Source organism: Perognathus longimembris, chromosome 15, assembly GCF_023159225.1.
Source record: "Perognathus longimembris pacificus isolate PPM17 chromosome 15, ASM2315922v1, whole genome shotgun sequence".
Classification (NCBI taxonomy): Eukaryota; Metazoa; Chordata; class Mammalia; order Rodentia; family Heteromyidae; genus Perognathus; species Perognathus longimembris.
The window spans coordinates 59,085,765-59,103,474 of NC_063175.1; the positions used below are offsets into that span (position 1 = coordinate 59,085,765).

The 17,710-nt window shown below is 38.5% G+C and overlaps 1 protein-coding gene across 8 annotated transcripts in view; it reads left to right on the top strand.

The window, feature by feature from the left end:
- Atp9b (ATPase phospholipid transporting 9B (putative)) overlaps positions 1–17,710 on the top strand; it is a 182,445-nt gene that overhangs the window by 99,808 nt on the left and 64,927 nt on the right. For all 8 annotated transcript variants that reach the window (XR_007213409.1, XM_048363532.1, XM_048363525.1 and 5 more), the window contains one exon: positions 6,511–6,671. Coding sequence is in view for 7 of the 8 variants with exons in the window: in XM_048363532.1 (XP_048219489.1) it covers positions 6,511–6,671 (161 nt within the window). In the remaining variant the exon portion in view is untranslated. The remainder of the gene's footprint in view (positions 1–6,510; positions 6,672–17,710) is intronic.

Here is a 17,710-nt window from a genome sequence, read left to right on the forward strand (position 1 = left end):
AACCTAGCCACCACACACCAACATAGGAGGTAGGATAGGTTTTGTTCCCTATTAGCTGTGTAAAACATCATGGTTTAGTCATTCTCTCTGTGTAAGTCTTTTACATTTTAATTGACCACTTTGGTCCTTTAGTTTCTTCTTGTGGAATGTGGAAATAATCTGTATCTCTTGTAATCAATTTCCTAGCAAGAATCAATGTCAGCAGTGAATATAAGGGCAGTTGGGGGCCTTTCCTAAGAACCCAATGAATAAACTAGTGTCATTATATTATCTTTGTCACTCTGTAGATATGAGTATCTCTGTATATCTTGGTATATACTCTCATCTTCCCTACCTACTTTCACTGCACTTTCCATGCCCTCCCCTTTCGATCGTTCTCCTTTATTTTCTCTCTTCCAACGTTTAGTCCAAGCTTTGTACTTAGAAATTGCTCAATAAATGTGTTTATCCAAATTGAACGCTTGTTTCCCCATGCCTCAAAAATCTCAACCTTTCTGTGCTAGACATCAGAAAACTTCAGTGTGTGTGTGTGTGTGTGTGTGTGTGTGTGTGTGTGTGTATGTATAATGCAGGTACCCACATTATTATAGTGTATTCAGAGTTCTTAATGCTTGTTTGTATAAAAAAATCAGAAAATTCTTTCAGCCAAAATATATGTCAATTTATTTTATATTCACATAACCTGTTGAAAGTTCTTATTTTCTCAGTCTACGATAAGATCAAAGTCCATCTGGCCTTTGAAGTATTCTTTCACAATATACTTTAAAATGTATATTATGTAAATACAGGTTATAGTTTATAAATTTATGCTGAGGGAGCCTTTAAACCACAGAGTATTGAACTGATAAACTATAATGGCCAAAGAATCTTCTTCCCTCACCAGTGATTTGGAAGCAAGCAATAGTGGACACATCTTCAGTATGTAGCCAACTGCATTGCTGTGGACAGCTAAGACTTAGTAGCTTATATCCAGAATGACTAAGTGAATAAATGGAAGAAGAAGAAAAAGGTTATGGGGTGTTATCACTTCTTTTAAATTAATACATATTTAAACTCCATAATGTGAAGTTATTCCTGTAAGATTTGGAGTACTGTTTCATTTAGAAGTACAAGTTTCATCAATTTGTGTTTAAATTTGAATAGGGATTTATTTTAGTAAAACAGGGTTTTAAAGTACAAACATAAATGGAGAACGTGAGAAAGGCCTTTCCTACTCCCTGTGAAGGAAGTGAAGATCTGAAAATTGTTTTGTTTTTTTCTCATTTCTTAAGACTGTTTTAAAAGTGAGAATACAGAGCTGGTTGCTTTCAAAGATACTGAAAAGGAGTGTATACTTTTTGTAAGAAGTTTATGTTATCCCAATGTCTATGTTGCCTTCATAGCCCTAATTCTGAATGAAGAACTTGAGGGTTGACCCATGAATACTTCGTCTGGGAAAAGATAAACATTAACAATTACGATTTTTCCCTCAGCAGTATGTCATGTAAAAACTGCATTTCCGTTTGTGTAGAGGAATCTCAAATGGGTTGATTTGTGTTGTAGTCACAAGAAAAATATAGGAAACTTAAAAATAACATTGAGCTTTCTGAAACGGTGTGAATTCACCCTTTGTAATTTTGTATTTTATCATTTTGTTATTGTAAAATCTTTCCATGTAAGAGTAAGTACTGAGAGACCTAAAAGATGGGTAAGAGTATTTTGATGTTTATGTTCTTATAATCCAAGAATGACATAACCACTAGTGGTACTTAAGCATGGTATTTTATGGGCCAAAGATTTTATAACATCAGACTTTTGTTTCAGTTAGGTGAGTACATTGATTTCTTAGGAACTTAGTAGTATGTAGGGAGTTTTAAGTTTGCGATGGATGAGAGTGGTACTATGTTACAGAGATAAGGTCCCATTCTCATTTGTCCATCTGTTCATTTAAAAAAAAAAAGAAGAAGAACCCTGACTGATCTTTTCTTGATTAAGCAGGGGAACACCGTATTTACCCTTTATTGTTGGTATAAACCATTATTTTACTGAGAACCATTAGCTATTTAAAACTTGGTACATAAATTAAAGAGGAGCTAAATGGATTTGTGATCGTTGCCATTAGTAGCATTTTAGATTATACAGGCAATTATTGTGTTCATTATCCTAGAACAGCCCCTTTACAGAGCCATTGTGGTTGTCTTAGACATTATGCACAAATTTTCCCTTGGAGATTAAAATTTCCAGTAGCGTATTTAATTTTGTTATCACAGTTGTTTCAAATAAAACAAATATTATGACAAGTAGAAGAAAATTTGCTTTACTAATATAGGAAATTACAATAAATGTTGAAAATTACTTCCTCCTGTATTTAATTTATCTTTTCTTATGTAATCATAATTACTTCAAGTGATTAATAATATATTTTATCTTGAAATCATAGCAAATAGTTTTTAGTCTGTTTAGGGCTTTAAGAAATTCTTAAAAGCATGAAGAGATTCAAGTCAAAACTTACCACTTTATAAAGTCTGTTACTTTGTAAGTTAACTAGTTTTTTATGTCAAATAGCTTTTGGGAGTTCAGATTGTCTTTTTGATGAACTGTCTAAGGATATTGCAGAGAAATTGAGTGTGAAAAGATTATTAACTAGGAGTGGTTTTAAAAAAGACTAGAAAATGTTGACATACATAATTTTTCCTCACTCGGCTTTGTCAGAATTGACCTAAACATCTCGATTATGTTATGTACCGTATAGCCTGCTCACCCTTCTGTTCTGGGAAGAGCAGTCACCCTGCAGAGCAGGCTACCTGGAAGAACACCAGGGACAAGTCATTGCTAAAAAGTTGTCATCACTGTCTCAAGTTAAAAGGGATGAGAAAATTCATCATTCACTTGGCTTCAGAATTGTGATATTCACTGGTCCGCAGTTGACCACATCCATCTTGGTCAATTAGAAAGGTATTAATGCCTTGCATTATCTGAATATCCATGTGCAGTGGGCTGCTTTTAATGTCTCCATTCTCTTATGTGGCATTTTTTTTTTCAAAGGAAACTTTGTATTCATTTCCGAGTGGATTTGTCCCAGCTTTGGGTCTTTCACTGCTATGATGCAGAGTAAAAGTGTGAGGTAGTGGTTATGCATTTTGCAAGACAGTAATTCTTTATTTTATTACAAAAAAAGACCAACTCTGGAAGGCCAGATTAAATCATTCCTTTCACTTTTTAATGGGATTTGGATGAATAGAGTAAAATATGCACTTTGCATTCATTGATAGCATCTTTAGGTTGAGGTAATTGAGTCTTTTTTCCCTGACTGAATGAATAATGACTTCATCTGATCCTCAGTGAGGCCTGAAACTTAGACTGCTTTTGTCACAGCAGAAAGATCTGGGCTTTGAAACATGCTCTACTTCCCTGGCTTAATTTTTCTTCATTTTAATCCAAAACCTATTTTTCACAATAATTCAAGCATAAACTATGTAGTAGTGAAGTGGCGGAAATTGTGCGATATTTGTCCTCCTTGTGCTGCTTTTTAAATGGAGCTGATAAATCAGTGCCTGTGGTCTGATGTGGTCTGAGCTGCCCTGTTCTCAAGGGGAGGCACGGTTCTGCATGGGAGAAGAATTTTCAGAACTGTTTGAATATAGTTTCTTTCAGACTGTTGGCTCTCTAAGGAAGTGGTAGGTTTTACTGTTGTAGTACAAGACCCAGAGACAGATAGGGATAAGGGAGGGGGAGTCCCTGTGATGGGGTTGGGGCCTAGAGATGTCCCTATGATGTGACTGCCGTGTGATGTACTGGGGTCCGAGGCAGTCAGTCCAGTGCTGAGGATTAGAAAGCAACTTGTGCTTTGGAAGAAAGGGATGTTGGAGCATGCTGTCTTGAAAGAGTTTCGGTTGGAAAGTGCTGCTCTGTGCCTTGGCAGAGTAGTTACTGTAGCTGTGTCCTGCTTATTGACATGCTAGAGACAAGGAGATATTCTGTATAAAACTGATGCTTAGTTTTGTTTGAAGTCTTGAGTGGTAATGAGAAGGGCACAAAGTGGGCAAGTGAGTCCACACTGTGGATTAGCTGTGTTCTGTTCTCTATAGCAGCTGGGTAGGTCAAGCAGGTACTTGGGAGGGGAACCCTGGACTCCCAGACCCCGCAGTGTTCTCTCGGAGCCTACACTACACAGGCCTCAGTTAACAGGGGTCCTTGTTTCTATGATGTGTTGAAACCGCAGTGTGCTTATAATAGCAAGGCTGATTATCAACTTCAAGACGAGATTTAAAACAACCTGGTCAGTAAAGAAAACTTTCATTATGTAATTTGTCTCTTTCTTTTTGACATATATTACATGTGCTCATATGATTTTTCCTTCTACACTGACTTTCTTGCAGGTAAAAAAATATTAACTCATTGTCATAACCTTACAATTTAGCACAAAATATAGTAGGCATGTAATAATTGCTTTAATTTTTCTGGAAAAAATTTTGTTTTCTTTAACTATAGGTTGTCATGGTTTCTTGAGAGGTCATGGCAAATAGAAATCAAAACAGATGTACAAGAAAATTATGAGTTGTGAAAAAGTGCTTTTTATTGTTCAAAGTTGGGTTTTAAAAAGGCACTATAAATACTGAGGTCTTAGTTCAGCTAGTAACTTTTTAAATTTATGAGTTACAGCATCCAGTACCTCAATTTTTGTCAGGGGTTTGAGATTCATGTTTTGGATTCGTATTGTTGTTATTAATTATTTTGTCTGTATTAGGTTTGAACTTGGCCTTACAGGTATCTACCACTTGAGCCACACCGGCAGTGTGCGCGCGCGCTCGCGTGCGTGTGTGCGCACGCGTGTGCGTGTGTGCGCGCGCATGTGTGTGCGTGTGTGTGCGCGCACGTGTGTGTGTGTGTGTGTTCCAGTTACTTCTTCCAATAAGTTGTACCATATGAGGACAGACTGAGTTGCAGGGAGATGCCTCTCTTGACAGCACTCAGTCTGTGGTTGGTGTCACCTAGTCAGGGTCCACGCTGTCCCCAGGCCATCCTCTGCCAGTGGCGATGGCCTCAGCCTAGTGCTGCATGTGTCCTTCTCCACCCACTTCCTCCAGCCACTCTTGCTCAGGACTGGTCTATTTGACAGGCCTGGACAGCAAGGCTTAGAGTTTGAAGCTAGTCACCAAAGAAGTGGGATCCCAATGCATGTGACAATGGCAGCACAGCCACAGACTGCTGTGCGTGGAACCACTCCACCTCCACAGTCCTGTAAGGAAGAAATTGCTGTGATCCCTCTTGTATACAGTAAGGAGACTGGGGCCCGGCAGGTCCAGGGTTACACAGTCAGGAGGCAGAGTCCGCACTGCAGTGAGCTGACCTCAGACCAGTGGGTGCTGGTTGCACAGTCAGGAGGCAGAGTCCACACTGCAGTGAGCTGACCTCAGACCAGTGGGTGCTGGTTGCACAGTCAGGAGGCAGAGTCCACACTGCAGTGAGCTGACCTCAGACCAGTGGGTGCTGGTTACACAGTCAGGAGGCAGAGTCCACACTGCAGTGAGCTGACCTCAGACCAGTGGGTGCTGGTTACACAGTCAGGAGGCAGAGTCCATACTGCAGTGAGCTGACTTTGGGGACCCAGGAGCCACAGTGCTCGGTGCTGAACTTCTGGTTTTCAGCTTCCTGCAGCACTCAGCCTCCCACATATCCCCACCCCACACATTGCATGGCACTGAGGTCTTTCAGTATGAAACAGCAAACAGGATCATCCACAGAGACCTGCTGGAGCCCAAATTGGAGTTAAATTCATTAGAGCCTGCTCTCATAAAACAAGGGCCGTTTGGGTAGCTCACCCTTACAAAGAACAACAAAGATTGAGCGGCTTATTGACACGATTTCCCCTACATTATTTTCAACCACAGGGTGAATTTGAGTGCAGTGTGTTGTTCTGAGAGCACCTGATAACGGAGGGTTGTGAAATCAAGTGTGTCTTTATCAGAAGTTGACCCCTGTCTGTGGCATCTTTGCTCATCAGAAGTCCTTGCAGAGACTCTTGCAGAAGAGGCTGGCATGCACACTGTCCTGTGCTTGGGAGCCCTCAAGCTGAATAAACGTTAAGGGGGCTGTGCAGAGATCCTCCAGTGACAACAAGGACACTGGTCTGACATGGCCTTTGCTCCTGGAAGAGCTGTTTGCAGGCGAGTCACTCGAGAAGTGGTCCACACCCCACTGTAGGCCCGCTACTCTTAATCTTGGGGTCCCAAGCAGCAGTGACAGCATCACAAATCTACTTCAGATAACGTCATGAATTGTGTGTTCTGGCCACTTCTGAGGCTTCCTGGGATTGTTCTAGGGGTTGTGGCTCATTTTCAGAAATTCTGCATAAGTCTATAAGAAGTTTCTCAGGAGAAAAATACAGTTTCATATTTCATTATCATAAAGGTTAATACAGTCCTTAAGTTTGCTCTTGCCAGGATTATCATATATAATACTATTTGAAATGTTAGAGACAGATGGCCATCTTGGACATATAATGTATTTTTATTTTGTTTTCTTTTTTAGGTTGGCTTGTTGGATCTTGAGCTCAATCAGCTGACCAAGGCACTATTTCTGGCTTTAGTTGTTCTTTCTGTTGTTATGGTAACCTTGCAGGGATTTGCAGGCCCATGGTACCGCAATCTCTTCCGGTTTCTTCTTCTCTTTTCCTACATCATCCCTATAAGGTAGGTTTAAGACTTAGAATAAGAAAAATAACTGGATTCGTAGTGTATGACTTTGTAGAAACTTTTCCTTCCCCGTGGTGAAAGAAGTGTTCAGAATAAGGGGAGGGGTCAGGAATGCTGAATGTGAGGATCCCTTCTGTAGAAAGGTTGATGGGTTATGCTCCACTTTCTTAGAGCAACTTAGAGAAGTCATAGTTTACCTGGTAGGGTAAAGATGTCATCTTCAGCAACTGGAAGATATTTCTTGTTAAAGCACAAATTGAATCTGAGAAAGTAATTTTTGTTAGTTGGTGATCTTTCTAGTGCTTTAAGATCTGTGTGTGTCATTAAAAGTTACAACATTTAAAGTTGGCAGCGTTTAAAGGGTGGGTGTGATGCTAGGATTGCGTCCATCCAGGAGGGTGAATCCAGAGGATCTAGAATTCAAAGACAGCCTATACTGTAGGGGGGAGGGCATTTCAAAAAACAAACAGAAATTACCTATATTAAAAGGAAGATCTGATACATCTCTCAAGATGATGAATAAGGCTGTCTTTAAATATGAGCCACTTTTCAAAATGATATCCACCATAACTAGAAGTTAGAACATAGTTATTGGATATCTATTAATAACTGAGTTACAGTGCAAACATTCAAAAATCCATTTTATTTATTTACAGAAATACTTTAAATGAAATACCTTAATATATGATGAAAATGTTTCATAAGAACAAGTCATGGGTAAAGTCATCATGGGTAATAGCCATCATTTGTAATGCTGGTTAAGGTAACAGTGTTAACCCATGTCCACTGGAGTCACTGCTCTTTCTGAGACCTTTGTCACTTGTTTACACTGGCCCCGAGACTGCTGTTCACTCCAGCGGCAAGCGTTACCTGATGGTCTGGCCCAGGATGCCTCTTTCTCCTCTCCTATAGCACTGCTTCTTGACTAGATGCTAGACACCTGTACTTAGTCCAAGTGACAGTTGTCACTTGGAATTCACCTAAATACCTCCCCAGAGAGGCTGTTAGAGCCCACCAAGCAGCACTAGGTTGTTATCATATCAGCCATTGTAGTTGTCTGTGATCCTTGCAAGTGTCTCTATTCTCTGTTGACCATTTCTCTCCACTGAGCTCCATGAGGGTGGGGTCTCTTTGGCCCATGGGCTTCAAGCATGAATGCCCGCGTCAGATGGCATGGTATATAGGAGGAGCTCCAGGACCTGCCTCTTTGGGAAACTAAGAATGTGCAGACTTTCGTAATTGTCACAGAAGCACATCTAGGAGTGTCACAAGTGACCTCTGCAACATAGTTCTTGTCCCCAAAAGACCTACTAAGAGTCCCCAAATGTCTCAGCCTCCTTGAGTCCTGGGATTGCAGCAATGTACTACCACACTTAGCTTCTAACTTTTTAATTACGTTTTTTCTATTAACTTGAACAAATCCCTTGTATTTCTATTCTGATGGTTTCCCCAAAAATTTTACCTGCACATTTATTAAGTTTAAAGTTATCCTTATCTTTGTTTTTTTTTCCCCAAGCAATCCAAGGACCTTAAAATATTTTAGCTCCATCCTTTTCTGTTTCCCATTCTGCTTACCTACTACTCTGCCTTTTGCTTTCATTTTCCCTCCTACTTATACTTGAGGTGTGTAGTAGCCTCTGGGTCCTAGACTTCTCCCCTTGACAACATAGCGAAGAGTACTCATCATGAGGCATCCTGCATGCCCTAGACAGTTTCTGTTCCAAGAGAAGAAAGGGCTTTGAGCACTACAAGTGTCATTTACAGAATAATCATCTTACTGATTATTGTTTGAAATAAGACTTAGAATATATAATTATTATTCATATTCAGTCTTTTTATGTGTACATAAAACATAAGCAATGCAGGTAGCACATGTTGAGTGCTGTGGTCAGGACGCAGTCAGCAGCTGGTGCTCTGGACACTGCTGGTGTAAGGAAAGTGCATGCACAAATCCAGTGAAGTAAGCCCTGCTATTCAGAGAACGTAGGACATTGGGCTGGAGAGAAGCTTTGGGGGCTCAGGAGAAAGGGCTTTTGTGGATTGGTAATGGTTTAGCTGTGAGCTGGATAACGAAGGCCACCAGAGGAGATGTGGGCAGCCTGTTCTGGGCAGAGGAAGAGAGCCAAGGTCATGCCAGCTGGCATTCTGCAGTGCCTGGTGCCATGTACCTCCTCTGATCCTTCTTGACTCTGCCTGTGCAAGGTGCCTGCACTCACCTCTGTTGTGAGTCATCTCCCTATCTTTTCCTTTCCTTTCCTTCCCCCCCCTTTTTTTGACAACCACAATTGTTTCTCCCTTGCTTTTATTAATTACGTTCTTCATTTTAGTTTATTCTTTCAGTTTTATGGAGTATTCTGTTATGTTACTTTCCAGATGGCTTCTGAACCTTATTCCTTCTAATTTCTACAATGCTTCCATTGGAGGTTTTACTATAATCTATTGACTTTCTCCAGTTATCTCTTTCTGTAGTGAAATAATAATATGAAGGGACCTTCTTTTCTTTATCCAGTTAATAAAGAAAATTAATTAGTTATGAAAGTAAGTCCATGATACCATTTTTTTACTAAATCTAATTTCCACTGTTTTCATAGATATGTTTGTAATACAGAAATTACCTAATGATACAAGAAAATGACTCATAAACTAGGTAAATTGTATAAGATCTTTTAGCTGTTTGTAGGCTTATTAGTACAAATATATACATACATTCACACTTAAGTATATGTGTGTACATACGTATATGTATATACGTATGTACACACATATATAGACACATATACCTCCTTTTCAGTCTTTGTATCCTTTTTAAATATGTGCTTACAAAATGAAGAAGATGAGGGGCTATGTACAAGTCTGTCTTACTCTATCTTTTCAGTGAGAAGTTTATATTTAGAATGCTTAGCTAAGTGCAGAGTTACTAGACGAATTATGTAGTACTCTGCTTAGCTTCAACATGTCTCTGGCTGTTTCAACATAATATTTTACCTTGTTTTTTCACTGAGAATACAGTTAAACAAATTTAGCAGAAGGGATGAGAACTGGAAAATGTGAAAACTATAGTATGCTGATTTGGTGAACTGAGGTTTACATTGCATTAAAGCAGGTTTGTTTTCCTTTATGCAAGTTGACATAAAATAAGGATCACGATACATTTCAGCATTTACTAAACATGCTTTTGAACTTTTGAAATATGTATTCTTTTTTAAGTATGTAATGTAGAAAGTAAAGTTTTTTTCTTCTGTTGTCCTACCACTGTTAAAAACTTCTAGTTTACAAACATTAAGCTATTTTATAAAAACTTCTGTGTAAATAATATAACTTTGAGTTATTTCATATGATTTTATTATACTATTTTATTATATTTTCTTTGAAGTTAAGTGACTTTAGTTGTTCTGAAATGACCAGATGTTCCCTAAACCCTGTGCATGTTTGTTTTGTTTTTTTGTCAGTCATGAGGCTTGAACTCTGGGCTGTGTGCTGCCCTGAGCTCTTCAGACCAAGACTAGTGCTCTACTATTTGAGCCACCGTACCTTCAGTTTTTCTGGTGGTTAATTGGAAATAAAGAGTTTTACGGACTTTCTTGCCCAACTGGCTTTGAACTGTGATCCTTAGATCTCAGCCTACTGAGTAGCTAGGATTACAGGTGTGAGCCACTAATGCCTGGCTGTGCATGATTTTTAACAAAGGCAACCAAGAGATTCTTCATAGCATATACCTGGAGTTCACTCACCTAGGAGATTTGTAGCCCTTGTCTCTGTAGTATTAATAACTCTTTTGTACACATTCTGTTTTAGTCGATAATCTAAAAGCTGTCATATCAGCATGGGACCAAATATATTTTTTACTTTGACATGAGGCATATACAAGCAGTAGAAGAAAAAATATGCTTGATAAAAATAGTTGCCTCTCTTCTGAGACACTTTTAAGAATCATACATTCAGTGTATTTGCTAAAGCACTGAGATTGAAGAAGTATTTGTGGGTTTGGAAGGCAAGAAGTTTTGGTATGTCAGGTGCTAGAGCAGTATCTATGGGAGGCATGCCCAAAACCAGTGGTTTGAGAAACAGTTGGCAAGTATCCTCTCAGAGCCTTGACTTCTTCAGATTACTGAAGGCCAGAGTTCCAAGAATATCAGGTAGCTCCATCACAGAAGCAAACTTTTCTAAAATTCTTAGCAACTTCCTCCTGTTACTTTCAGGTTCAAAGAACTTTCTAAGACATATTTATGGGTTTTGAATGACTAGCATCTTCACTTATATCATTGTGCATGTAGAATGTTAATTAAAATTTTCAACTTCCTTACACCTAGGAGTGATATTCAGAATTTTTTATTTGGAGATTGTAAAGGATGCTAAAGGGAGACTCACTATTTGGAAAATACAGATGTGTATTGGAGAAAAGGGAGGGAGTATGGTCCTACAATATTTTACTGAAGTAGAGATAGATTAAGTCCATTAATCAAGGACCCACTCAGCCATCTCAGAGAACACAGTCATGTTGTTGACTTAACTTTGCAATGAGAGTTAATCCTTAGATGTAGTGAACAATTGACATTCTGTTTTCATGCACTGATATCTGACTGTGTTTTTAGAAAGGCCTCGGGCTATCACTGGTTAGGAAGGTATGTAATTGTCTTCTGTTTATGAGGTATGACGTGCTGTTCTATGGTTGCATACTGCAGCCTTAGCTTTCATGGTTCCTGCAGTTTAGTAGATGACAGTTTAATTTTTATCCTTTTGCTTTGAGGGGTAGTTGTCTTATCTCCCTTTGTCTCCTTTTCCCTCCTTTCTCTTCACGGGGAGGACAAAATATCTTAAATACTCTTATTTCTGACCTCCTCAGGCCCCCTCCCCCAAAATAAATGCACAAAGAGAAAATCATTCATTAAAAAGTTTATATTGCTTTTTTTTTCATGTATGCTAGGCAAGCACTCTACCACTGAGTTAACCAGTGTTCAAAAGTAATGTTTTTTTTTGAGATGTGTTTATGTTGTTTACAGTTACTGGACATTAATGAATTCTCCCCACTATATACATTATAGCTATATATGTGAAGCTATACATATATGATCTTTTCTCTTTAGGAAATAAGAAATCTGTTTGTTAGAAAAAAAAGGTATAATTCAACAGGTTGGCTAAGGTACTTTTTTCTGTCCTTTTGAATGAATCCAGAGAAATTAAGACATTTCTAAGATTATGTAGGGAAACCATATGAGAAATTTCTGTGATGAAGCATCTTTTCCAGGTTTTAAAAACATTGGAAATGTTGTGACAGAGGTAGTAAAACTTGAGCAGTTTTGTTTTAATTATACCATTCTCTGTCCCCTTCAAATGCTACATTCATTCAGCACATAAGCCTGAATGTTCATTGTCATCGCAAGCTAGCGTATGTTTTCAGAGTTAAGGAATACATGCTTAAGAGAGTTCCTTTTAAACTTTTTTCAGAGTGTAAATTATATTGTCTGTTTTTATATTATAAAAGTTTTTATTTGTTAATTCATTATTAGTTCCTTTTTTATTTTCAAAAATATGGTTTTGTGACTGCACTGTTGTATATCTTTAGAGCATGTCTCTAAGCCACATGAAGATTGTCTTCTGTTTATCTTTTACAAAATATTGTTTTCACATTATTTTTTCTTTGTACTTTTTAATTTATCTTCTGCTCTTTACACATTAATTCTAAATGTTTGACTAAATTCAGATTTTAGAATCACTTGAGTTTTCAGTTAGTAATGTGAAAGTTTTTACTATGGTATGTGGTTAGAGTTTCCCCATATTTATTATCTTAGCACCCCTGTAGAAAGACTCTTCCCTGAGGACTTGGTGTCACCTCTCTCATGAGGCCTGTTTGGAGGACTTGATTTTGTTTCCACGGCCTGCTTGTCTATTCCTGACCAAATGGCAACCTGTCATAAACATATCTTTGTGATAAGTCAGTATTTGACACAAGCCTTTCCTTGCATTTTTCAGGAGTGCTCGGACCCTCCTTGGTCTTGAATTTGGCATAGTTCTTAATTTACTTTTGGTCCTTAACATTTCCCCACAATAATAATTGACAGTTCTTATTAGACTGGTTCTTAAATACTTGATGTTTTTAAATACTATTGTAAATATTTTAAAAGTCCTATTTAATATCTCTTTGTTGCTGGAATACAGAACAAAAGTGTTTTATTTTTTATTTTTTTATTTTTTTGGCTTGAATTCAGGGCTTCAGTGATGTTTTAGAGCTTTTGTGCTCGAGGTTAGCACTCTCCCACTTGAAGTACTTCCTGCTTTTTGCTGGTTAATTACAGATAAGTCTCACAGAGTCCTGCCCAGGCTAATGACAAACTGCAATCCTCAGCTCTCAGCATTCTGAAATAGCTACAATTATAGACATGAGCTACAGTGCCTAGCAGAAAATTATTTTATTAAATATTTGAATTTATGAACTTGGTACTTTATTGATTTTAATTATTAATCAGAGTATGTTAATTTTTCTGTATAATTGTGTCAAAGTGAACAATGACAGCAATAGGTTGAAACTCAGGGCCAAACTAGAACCGTACCCACAAACCCTCAGGTCTTACATTAAGGTCTTTGATTCATTTTGAATTGACCTGCACAGGGTGAGAGAGTGGGCTGTATTTACATGAGGACATCTATCTTTTCTCCACTGTATGTTTTTGACATCTTTGTCAAAAATCGGGTAACTGTAGTTGTGTGGTTTTATTTCTGGGTCCTGCGTTCTTCTCTATTGGTCTACAAGTCTGTTTTTGTTGGGTGCCAGGCTGGTTTTTGTTATTGCAGCCTTGTAGGTCTGGTATTGGGATACCTACAGCACTCTTACTTTTTGTTCATGATTGTTTTGGCTTTTCAGGGTTTTTTGGTGTGTGTGTGTTTCCATGTGTCTTTTAGGATTTAAAAAAAAAATTTCTGTGAAAAATGTCATTGGAATTGTGATGGGGATTATAATGGTTCTATAGATCACCATCAGTAATACAGCCTTTTTGACAGAATTTATTCTGCCAGTCTATGAAAGGTGGATGATATTTCCATCTTCTAAATTCTTCCTTAATTTCTTTCTTCAATGTTTTCTACTTTTTTGCCATAGAAGTCTCTCATTTTCTTGGTTTATTCCTAGGTGTTTTATTCCTTTTGAACTGTTGTGAGCAGGATTATTTTCCTGATGTCTTTCTCTGCATGTTCACTATTGACTTTTGTATATTGCGTTTGTATCTGCTGAAAAAAAAATACATATCAAATGTAAAGGTTTCTGGTAGAGTCCTTGGGGGTCTTGTAAGTATGGAATCATTTCCTCTGCAAATAGGAGTAGTTTGACTTCTTCCCTTCCTGGTGGTATTCCTTTTATTTCTTCCTCTTACCTTATTGTTCTGCCTAAGAATAAGCACCAAACTGAATTTGACCAGAAAGAATGATGAGAAGAGTAGATGCTTTAGTTTGTTTGACCTGCAAGGCAAGGAAGTGAGTGTGTTGGTCTCCACTGTTCTGTGTTTTGTTAAAGGCATTTTGTTCCACTTATTAAGGTCAGATATCCAGTAGACAGCAGGACCTGTTCTGGAGGTGCCAGTGTTGTCCTGCCCATGTCGTGCAGGCGCAGTTCACCCCAGGAAATGACTTGGTGCAGTCTGCTGCCATTTGGTGGCTTTCACAGAATGAAAATAATCTAAGAAGACTTCATATAAAATGGCGTCTGTGTCCATTTGGCTCTATAACTTACAAGAAAAAAGGTTTTGATTACTTCTGATAAAAGTTCTGATGAAAATGACTTCTATTTTCTTTTGCTCAGATCAGACTCTGCATGTGCATTATTTCAGGTAGATTCATTCCCTGAGAATTGTGTGCATATCTTATGCCGGAGGGGAGACTGGGCTCACCTGGCAGTGATAAGTGGTGAGGTTTAATTGTAACAAATTAGAGCTTGAATATAGCCAGCATCCTGGGGCCTAAATGGGATAGTATTGTGTATTTTAGGTAAATGCATTTCAAATTTATTTGGCTCAAATTACTTCCTCAGACCTTTTCGTAACTATAGAATTAGAATATTTGGACAGGAAACTATCATTAAGGCAATCATACATACTAAAATTTAGCCCATGTCTTACTATAGCGAAAACTAGATTCTTTTTTTTTTTTTTTGGCCAGTCCTGGGCCTTTGACTCAGGGCCTGAGCACTGTCCCTGGCTTCTTCCCGCTCAAGGCTAGCACTCCTCCACTTGAGCCACAGCGCCGCTTCTGGCCGTTTTCTGTATATGTGGTGCTGGGGAATCGAACCTAGGGCCTCGTGTATCCGAGGCAGGCACTCTTGCCACTAGGCTATATCCCCAGCCCCGAAAACTAGATTCTTAATGTTCTCATTGATAGCATCCTTGAGCACACTCTTGACCTAAGGTGATTCATTTTTGTATTTACTAGCAATAAAGGTCATAAATGGTTCATTTAATCATCAGAAATAACCTCCACTTATCTGGAATGGGTGGGTTGATAACAGTTTCACAGTTCCTAAATAAGTAGTAGATGAACTTGAAGGGCCCTTGTGTCTGTTACCCACAACCTATTTCCACAAACATTTAAATGTGAGACTTGATATATGTTTTGTGGAATCACAGGTCATGACTCAGTTGATATTTTACAACTGAGTAGAAGTCTAGGTTTTGAAATTCTTCAAAATTAGGGCATTGTGTTGGGCGCTGGTGGCTCAAGCCTATAATCCTAGTTACTCAGTGTTCGAAGATCACAGTTCAAAGCCAGCCTGGGCAGGAAAGTCCATGAGACTTTTTTCCAATAAACTACTAAAAAATTCGAAGTGGCACTGTGGCTCAAGCCCTGAGTTCAAGCCCCAGGACAGGCAAAAAATAAAAAAATAAAATTAGAGCATTGCTAAGAAGTTAAGCACAGTGATAAAAATTATTCTATTAATATTTGAAATGAGCACCTTAGAGACTTTTAACATTAAAAATTAATACTTGATCAAAATACACCATGTGACTCCCTGTACATGTGACACTACTCCCTGTATTTGATTATTATCTTAATTAAGGAACTATAAAAGTTACTCGATGGTTTTTACTCTTAAACTTTTATTCTGTGGGTGATTGTTCTATTTGTTTTTATCTCCCTAATGATGCTTTTTTCTACTGGTTGCTGTTATTTTATATGTTCCTAAAATTTTCCAGTGGGGGGCTGGGAATATGGCCTAGTGGCAAGAGTGCTTGTCTTGTATAGACAGTGCTTAGGCCCTGAGTTCAAGCTCCAGGACTGGCAAAAAAATTTTCTTTTCCCAGTGGCAATTATTATTATTATTATTATTTTTTTTTTTTTTGGCCAGTCCTGGGCCTTGGACTCAGGGCCTGAGCACTGTTCCTGGCTTCTTCCCGCTCAAGGCTAGCACTCTGCCACTTGAGCCACAGCGCCGCTTCTGGCCGTTTTCTGTATATGTGGTGCTGGGGAATCGAACCTAGGGCCTCGTGTATCCGAGGCAGGCGCTCTTGCCACTAGGCTATATCCCCAGCCCCCAGTGGCAATTATTTTTAAAATGCTATTCCTTAAAGTCATATGTTCCTGTAACTCTTTAACAACAGAAATTGTTTTATTAAACCATAAATTGCTCATGGTTGAGTAGAATGGGGACTTTGAAGATGTTTCTTTAGTTGCTACTAACACCTAGGGCCTCTTGCTTTCACTTAGCTTTTGAATTGACTTTTGCACAGGGTAAGAGAGTGAGCTCTTGTTTCAGTCATGTGGACATCTAGTTTTCCCAGCATCATTTATTGAGGAGACTGTGTGTTTTTGACATCTTTGTCAAGAATCCGGTAACTGTAGCTGTGTGGTTTTATTTCTGGCTCTTGCATTCTACTCCATTGGTCTACATGTCTGTTTTTGTTCAGACTGAGGTGTCAGGTATTGGGATACTTCCAGCATTGTTCTTTTTGTTCAGGACTGCTTTGGCTATTCAGGGTATTTTGTGCTTCCATGTGTAGGGGTTTGTTGTTGTTTTTTTCCCCAGTGAAAAATGTCATTGGAATTGGACTGGTGCTCTTCCACTTGAGCTATGCTTCCACTTGCATCTTTTTGCTAGTTAATTGGAGATAAAGGTCTCTCGGATTTGTCTGCCCAGGCTGGCTTCAAACTGCAATGTTTACATCTCAGCCTCCTAAGTAGCTAGGATTACATGTGTATAAGCCTGTAAGGTTGTAGGTAAGCCTGCAAGCCTTTAAGGTGTAAGGTTTAGTTTATATGGTTTTTAAGATGTAAATTTTGTAGACAGAAAAAGCACAAGTTATAAATATTTTATGCTCTTTAACATATATACTTCACTGATTATGATTCCTAAAGACATGTATTTATTAATAGACTGAACCATATTGCTAGGTCCCAAATATTTTGATTCTCAGCAAATTCTCTCCATGGGTATCTGCTGGTGTTATATAGCGTTAAACTAGAAAGAGCTGAACATTTTTCCAGTTGGTGTATAGGACAGAGCTGTGCCACGCTCACTTGCAGGATGATACAACTTTGGTGTGTGGCGCCATGTCCCTGCTTTTGACTAGGCCTGGAAGGCTCCCCCAGAGGTCATCTATTTCATTCCATGCTTTAGATGGGATTATTGCAGAGTTGTCCCAAGTAGAATGAGCCATCATGTGTTTTAACTTACAGCTTAAAAGATGAATATGAAAGATAGCTAAAAAGCAGAGCCATGGCTCTGCACTGATCCTGTCATATCCCACTCATTTCTGGGTATAGACATTTCACTCACACGAGACGTTCAAAATTAATAGATAACCCTTAAGACCCATTTTGTGTATTTATTTACCATAACCCATATTTTATTTCCTTAAATATGTTCCTCTCTTTTTTGAGCTCAGTCCTTTGGGGCTTAAGGGAAACTTAGAACCTGTTACTTACACTGGTACTGTAACACATGCAGAGGGAAGAAGTCACTCACTTTTCTGTCACCTTAAAATATTACCTGGGATGTAAAACCATTTGTGAACTTATATATCCACAAATTTAAGTATTCTTTTTTTTTGCCAGTT